The 8,198-nt window shown below is 43.6% G+C and overlaps 1 protein-coding gene across 2 annotated transcripts in view; it reads left to right on the top strand.

Annotated features, from left to right (window-relative positions):
• cyp26b1 (cytochrome P450, family 26, subfamily b, polypeptide 1) overlaps positions 1-8,198 on the top strand; it is a 37,526-nt gene that overhangs the window by 17,368 nt on the left and 11,960 nt on the right. For both annotated transcript variants that reach the window (XM_086197141.1, XM_086197142.1), the window contains exon 2: positions 3,387-3,611. In XM_086197141.1, coding sequence (XP_086053267.1) covers positions 3,387-3,611 — 225 coding nt within the window. The remainder of the gene's footprint in view (positions 1-3,386; positions 3,612-8,198) is intronic.

Below are 8,198 nucleotides of genomic sequence, written 5' to 3'. Positions count from 1 at the left end.
TGAACTCTGACCCTCTGAGACCTCTGAGTGTTTCACAAAGAGAGAATAACCAGCTAGGAATGCACATGAGTCCCAGTTTGGATTTGAAATTGTAAAATCCCCCAATAACAGAAACTAAGACAGTTGATCACAAGCTGCAGCTGAGAGGCCAGAAACCAAACGGAGGGAGGACCCCTGAGCAGCTCGGGTCCTCTGACGGCTCCCGAAGAACCTTTGACCTCAGTGGTTGAAAGCCTAAAGCGCCCTTCATTGAATTAACCTGCTGCACACAGGCCTCTCCCACATCTGCCGCCTCCGCCGGCGAGGGAGTTTACTTTTGCTCTGGGAGCCGCGACGGTGGAAACATCAGTAACGTTTTGCATGTGGGGACACCAGAACTGGTCTGTTTGGGCCCCAAACCACAGAGAGAAAAATACTTACTCAGAGATTTAGAGGTGAAGATCAAAGCTGGAGGAAGGTCGGATCCTGCAGGCTGCTTCCAATGAGCAGCAGCGGCTCAGACGGGCAACGGACGTCTGGTTTCTGCTTGTAGATTCAGTGACGTTTAGGAGAGAAGTGATCCATCATCCCCTTAGAAGAAGAACTCAAAATTCACCAGTGAGAACGTTGGTTTCTTTCCAGACGTTCTATGTTATTCTCACTTCTCTCAGCTTCAGTCAAGCAAAGTCCTTCATCAGGAGGTTAAACTGGCCGGGCAGCTTCCCTCTGACCACCAACAAACAATCGCGATGGGACATTTGGGCCTCAGGAAGTGACGTCATAATACCACAAATATAAAGACAGACGAAGAAGAATTTAGTGAGATAAACACTTAAAGGAATGAAAGCACCACCACGGTTCTCTGACTGATGACCACGTGGTCACGACAGCAGGGCTCAGGAGACACAGGGAGGCCATTAGGCTAGAATTACTGAGCTAACATTAGCATAATAGCTACATGACAAAGGTGAATTTACAAGAGTCGGCGACCTTTGACCCGGGCTGACTTGATCACATGATCAGGTAAACAGCAATTAGCTGAGTTTGATGAGGGTTTGTCAGCAACTTGATTGGCCATTTTCTGAATTTAGCACCCAATCAACCTGCATGTACTGATAATGACCTTTATTGACCTGTACTGACCTTTATTGACCTGTATGACCTGTATTGACCTGTACTGACCTTTATTGACCTGTACTGACCTGTATTGACCTGTACTGACCTTTATTGACCTGTATGACCTTTATTGACCTTTATTGACCTGTACTGACCTTTATTGACCTGTACTGACCTTTATTGACCTGTACTGACATTTATTGACCTGTATGACCTTTATTGACCTTTATTGACCTGTACTGACCTTTATTGACCTGTACTGACATTTATTGACCTGTATTGACCTGTACTGACCTGTATTGACCTTTATTGACCTGTACTGACCTTTATTGACCTTTATTGACCTGTACTGACCTTTATTGACCTGTATTGACCTGTACTGACCTGTATTGACCTTTATTGACGTGTACTGACCTGTATTGACCTGTACTGATCTGTATTGACCTTTATTGATCTGTATTGACCTTTATTGACCTGTATTGACCTGTACTGACCTTTATTGACCTGTATTGACCTTTATTGACCTGTACTGACCTGTATTGACCTGTATTGACCTGTACTGACCTTTATTGACCTGTATTGACCTTTATTGATCTGTATTGACCTTTATTGACCTGTACTGACCTGTATTGACCTTTATTGACCCTTATTGATCTGTACTGACCTTTATTGACCTGTACTGACCTTTATTGACCTGTACTGACCTTTATTGACCTGTACTGACCTTTATTGACCTGTACTGACCTTTATTGACCTGTACTGACCTGTATTGACCTTTATTGATCTGTATTGACCTTTATTGACCTGTACTGACCCTTATTGACCTTTATTGATCTGGTATTGATCTGTATTGACCTTTATTGACCTGTATTGACCTTTATTGACCTGTACTGACCTGTATTGACCTTTATTGATCTGTACTGACCTTTATTGACCTGTACTGACCTTTATTGACCTTTATTGACCTGTATTGACCTGTATTGATCTGTATTGAACTTTATTGACCTGTATTGACCTGTACTGACCTTTATTGACCTGTACTGACCTTTATTGACCTGTACTGACCCTTATTGACCTTTATTGATCTGGTATTGATCTGTATTGACCTTGATTGATCTGTATTGACCTTGATTGATCTGTATTGACCTAGATTGATCTGTATTGACCTTTATTGATCTGTATTGACCTTTATTGACCTGTATTGACCTTTATTGACCTGTACTGACCTGTATTGACCTTTATTGATCTGTACTGATCTTTATTGACCTGTACTGACCTGTATTGACCTTTATTGACCTGTATTGACCTGTATTGATCTGTATTGAACTTTATTGACCTGTATTGACCTGTACTGACCTTTATTGACCTGTACTGACCTTTATTGACCTGTACTGACCCTTATTGACCTTTATTGATCTGGTATTGATCTGTATTGACCTTGATTGATCTGTATTGACCTTGACTGATCTGTATTGACCTAGATTGATCTGTATTGACCTTTATTGATATGGTATTGACCTGTACTGACCTTTATTGATCTGGTATTGATTTGTATTGACCTTTATTGATCTGGTACTGATCTGTATTGACCTTTATTGATCTGGTATTGATCTGTATTGACCTTTAATGATCTGGTATTGAACTTTATTGATCTGGTATTGACCTTTATTGATCTGTATTGACTTTTATTGATCTGGTATTGATCCGTATTGACCTTTATTGATGTGGTATTGACCTGTATTGACCTTTATTGATGTGGTATTGACCTGTATTGACCTTTAATGATCTGGTATTGACCTTTATTGATCTGGTATTGAACTGTATTGACCTTTATTGATCTGTATTGACCTTTATTGATCTGGTATTGACCTTTATTGACCTGTATTGATCTGGTATTGATCTGTATTGACCTTTATTGATCTGGTATTGATCTGGTATTGACCTTTATTGATCTGGTATTGACATTTATTGATCTGGTACTGACCTTTATTGACCTTTATTGATCTGGTATTGATCTGTATTGACATTTATTGATCTGGTATTGACCTGTATTGACTTTTAATGATCTGTATTAACCTTTATTGATCTGATATTGACCTGTATTGATCTGTATTGACCTTTATTGATCTGGTATTGACCTTTATTGACCTTTATTGATCTGGTATTGACCTTTATTGATCTGGTATTGACCTGTATTGACCTTTATTGATCTGGTATTGACCTTTATTGATCTGGTATTGACCTGTATCGACCTTTATTGATCTGGTATTGACCCATATGTTTCTGTCCAGGGTTCAGGTTTCCACGCATCGAGGAGGCAGAAATATGGCAACGTGTTCAAGACCCATCTGCTGGGCCGCCCACTGATCCGAGTGACGGGCGCTGAGAATGTGCGCAAGGTTCTGATGGGCGAGCACACGCTGGTGACGGTGGACTGGCCTCAGAGCACCGCCACGCTGCTGGGACCCAACTCACTGGCCAACAGCATCGGAGACATCCACCGCAAACGCAGGAAGGTCAGGAACCGCGTACACACACGTGTTCACACGTGTGCACATGTGTACTTATACATACAAGGGGGTTGCAGATGTGGTACAGCACAGGACAGAAGGTCTCCAGGTTTCTCTTGGCTGGACTGCAGACAGACCCGGGTGCGATGTACAACGTTTGACAAGTTCTATCATTTTCAAGCTTGTAGATTTGGGTTTTACACTGAAACGAAAATGTGTCCATCACATTTAGTCAAAAAAAAAGTTGAATCCCAGTATAAACCAGTACCACAACCTCTAAAATGAGAACTCAAAAAATCAACGGCTTCATTAAAAGCTGAAGATTCCCAAGGAGGAGCATTTACTGATGAATCCGAGTTTTTGTAGTTTTAGTAGTTTTACTGGACACCAGCTCCATTTTTCTGCCTCCTCACTGGTCACGATGGTCATGATGGTACAGTGAAAGTCTCTGTCACACCTCCATCGAGGAGGTCTGTGATGACTTGGACTCGTTGTTCTGTCCGTGATGATTCTGGTTCTGTAAAGTTTCAATTTTTAGAACAGGTTGAGAAACAGAACTTCATGCTTACAGCTGCAGGTTTATATTCTGAGTGTAGTAAACAAGCAGCACATTAGCGGTTCTGGAGCAGTCCGGGTGTAAAGTGAGACTCCACACGCCTTATCAGCAGCGGTCAGGTTTGTGAAGCGTGAGAACGCTGTCTCTGCACTGGTGCTCACCTACGTGGAGGAGTTCCATCCATCCTGGATCACCTTATTCCCCCTTCACTCTATTATCTGTCTTCTCTCCACTTTCTGTCTGTCTCTGTTTCTGTGGGCCAGCACCATTTCAGGTAATCAGCCACTTACCTCAGCCGCTATTATCCCTGATCCCCCCGGCGCATACCTTCCTCTCTCTCTCTCTCTCTCTCTCTCTCTCTCTTGCTTTTTCACACAAACACATACATGCACAACACAAACTCACTGATAAACACACACATCCAACCAAACAGTCCTGTGTGTTTTCCTGTAAGTCTCACCGGAGGAGGGGGTTCAGGTTGCTCAGTGCCCGGGGACGGTGAGAGGTCGGCTGGGTCTAATCTGGGCTCTGATCCCCTCTCCTCTCCCCGGAGACCCCGGCACTAACCTCATGTAATGACCCCTGATTAGGAAGGCTGCCTCCGACACGACACAAAGAGGGGCTTTCTGTGGGGACCCGACACACACACACACACACACACACACACACACACACACACACACACACACACACACACACACGTGCGCACACACACATACAAACACACAAATATGTGACTGGAAACAAGTCACTTATAATTGTTGAAGTGTGTTGCTAGGCAACCCCCTTGCTTCAGTGCCAATGAGCAAGATGATGAAACTCTCAACCTCAGCAATGCTTTGGTTGTGACCTCCAACCTGTGATAGGAGAGAGGGTTTTTCCCCGCAGAGTTCAAGCATTGAAGCATTGTGCTACTGATCTGAACTTAAATTAGTTTGGGTTTTATATTTTTGTCTCTGATTTTAATTTAAGTAATTTTTGTAAACCTCAGGAAGTGTAGCTAATGTAGCAGCTAACATAACAGCTAATGTAAACGCTAATGGAGCAGCTAATTTAGCTAATGTAGTATCTATTATTGTAGCTAATCTAGTATCTAATCGAGCAGCTAATTTAGTAGCTATTGCAGTAGTTAGTGTATCAGCTAACGTAACAGCTAATGTAAATGCTAATGGAGCAGCTAATTTAGCTAATGTAGTATCTATTATTGTAGCTAATCTAGTATCTAATCGAGCAGCTAATTTAGTAGCTATTGCAGTAGTTAGTGTATCAGCTAACGTAACAGCTAATGTAAATGCTAATGGAGCAGCTAATTTCGCTAATGTAGTATCTATTATTGTAGCTAATCTAGTATCTAATCGAGCAGCTAATTTAGTAGCTATTGCAGTAGTTAGTGTATCAGCTAACGTAACAGCTAATGTAAATGCTAATGGAGCAGCTAATTTCGCTAATGTAGTATCTATTATAGTAGCTAATCTAGTATCTAATCGAGCAGCTAATTAAGCGGCTAATCTAGTAGCTATTGTAGTAGCTAATGTAGTAGCTCATGAGGACCCAAATAAATCTCTGCTGACCTTTGGATATTACATCAGCCTTATTAGCATCATCGAGTCAGTTTAAGGGACAAAATCTCATGATTCAGGCTCTGATGATGGTTTAGCTTCATGTGAGTGCGATCGACAACACAAACCCAACAGCTGCTTCCTGCTGCAGCAGCGAACAGTAAAAACAAGAGAACATGAAACAGCAGCAACCCACCCAGCAACCTTGAATGTGAGTGACTGCTCCTACTCTCATAATTACTATGGCCACTGGATGGCGTCTGCCACTCATACATTTACAGGCAGTTTTCGCCACATGAACATAAGAACCATCCGGCTGTTCTGGGCAGGACAGGAGATCTAAATAGGAATTAGTCCAGGAAAAACTGATATTTTAACACATTTAGACCTAAAAACTCCAAGAAGTCTGTATTTTTCCACATCTGTAGCCGATAGAAACATGAAATGAAAATCAAAACAAGCTTTGACTTTCAGCTTCTATGTAAAATAACTCACCTAATCAAATAACATTGCTTCACATCCTCGCGGTGGAGCGACTCACATGCTGCATCTGGACAAATGGAATTCTAAACCACTCATATTATTGAGTCATAAATAACAGGTTTTTCACTCCTACTTAAACTCACTGGCTGTTGTATCAGCCCCCATCCATCCATCCATCCATCATCCATCCATCCCTCCACCCATCCATCCCTCCATCATCCATTCATCCATCATCCATCCCTCCATCCATCATCCCTCCATCATCCCTCCATCATCCATCCATCATCCATCCCTCCATGTTCCCCCTCTTCTCCTGTTGAGGGTGGTGGGGGTGGAGCCTATCCCAGCAGCCTTCCCCCTGGACAGGTCACCAGTCCATGGCAGGGCCAACACATAGAGACAGACAACCATTGGCTCTCCCAGCCACGCCTACGGTCAATTTAGAGTCTGGATTAACCTGGTCCCTCTTGATGTCTTTGGACTGTGGAGGAAGCTGGAGTACCAGAGAGAACCCAGCAGGAACAGGGAGAACATGGAGACTCACCCAGAAAGACCCCGTGCTGCAGCCGGGGCTCCACCCACAACCTTCTTGCTGGGGGCCACAGGGAGGACCACTGCTCCACCGGGGGTGCCCTGTATTAGTCCCCTTTTTCATCAATTTTCCTAAATTGTTTAATAACCCTGAATCTCCTGGATGGGCCGGGTGTGTTGCATCGGCTCTGGCTGGCTCAGGGTCTGAGGCTGAGCTGTAAAGGTTTTTAGAGGAATTAGGAACAGAGGAATACTGTTAGCCTACATGACATGAATGCTACAAGCACCAATCTTGAGACTCAAGAGAAAAATGATTGATTCAAATACTAAAAGTTCATCAAAAACAAGAATGATTAAGTCCATCTGTATGGAGGACCATAAATATTGGTCTCAGTTGTGCTCAAGGGCACTTTCGCAGGACATGTGGTTACTGTTTGATCCTCTAGCTGCTCTGGGAAACTAACTAATGTCCTTTTGATTACAGACGGATCAAGAACCAGAGATAGATAGAAGCAGAGACAGTGAAAGAAATTAGAAAGCGGCCAGAGAGGTCAGCTGGACAGTGTTCAAGTCCTTTGTGAGTCTGTGTGTGGGTTGGCAGAATTTCCTCCTGTTTTCTGGGTAATAAAACTAAGTCAACAGACAGAAGCGAAATTCTCTCTCTCGATGGAGAGTAAGAATGAAGGCTCAACGTCTGACCCACAGCACCAGACCGCGTCCCTGCATGTGTGTCTACCTCTCCTTGTGGTTTTCGTACGGAAAAACAATCTTCACACAGCACATTAGCTTTTGGTGGCTAAACGGAGCCAGCCAGTTTCCATAGAACCCCGCGCTAAGCTAGGAAACTGACTCCCTCAAAGAGCCACGGTGTACTGGTTTCCACTACGGGCCAAGCGGCGGCAGCCGGGGTCGACACATCACCCCTGTCCGAAAACAACCTCCAAGTTTATCGCTTTGGTTACGGCCTCAAGTAAACCGTAAACCTTGTAATCAACACCCCCCCCCCGGCAAGAGCAGGAACCAGCAACTGAGACATTGATCCATATCAAGAGACAGGTGAACTACCTGAGGCAGGTCATTGAAAAGAACAGGGAAAACTAGAGAAAGACAGGAAGTACAAGCAGCACGGGGGCAGAACTAGAAGGCACTAGAAGAGCACATCTGGGTAAAGGTACCAGGATGACAAAGTACCAGTCCCTACAATCTCATGGGTCTGTATCAAATTCCGGGGCTCCTCTTTTGGCCGAACTACACAAACTAAAAATCCACAGCTGAAACCTTCGTCTATGTCAGAGATTTTCCCGGAAGTCGTAGAAGCGGGCCTTTCAGCACCACGAGTCTGCAGAAATGAATAAATGTAACTGCTCAAGAACCCTTCACAAAGGTTCTGGGCTTCAGCTCTGGATCCCTCTCCAAGTTTGAATTTCGTCCTCTCACACCTTACTCCTCTCTCCCCCTTCTCTC

The sequence above is a fragment of the Aulostomus chinensis genome, chromosome 24 (assembly GCF_037954235.1).
Source record: "Aulostomus chinensis isolate RoL2024-O1b breed Wild chromosome 24, RoL_Achi_v1.0, whole genome shotgun sequence".
NCBI classification, from domain to species: Eukaryota; Metazoa; Chordata; class Actinopteri; order Syngnathiformes; family Aulostomidae; genus Aulostomus; species Aulostomus chinensis.
This window is presented reverse-complemented; position numbering and strand designations above follow the sequence as displayed.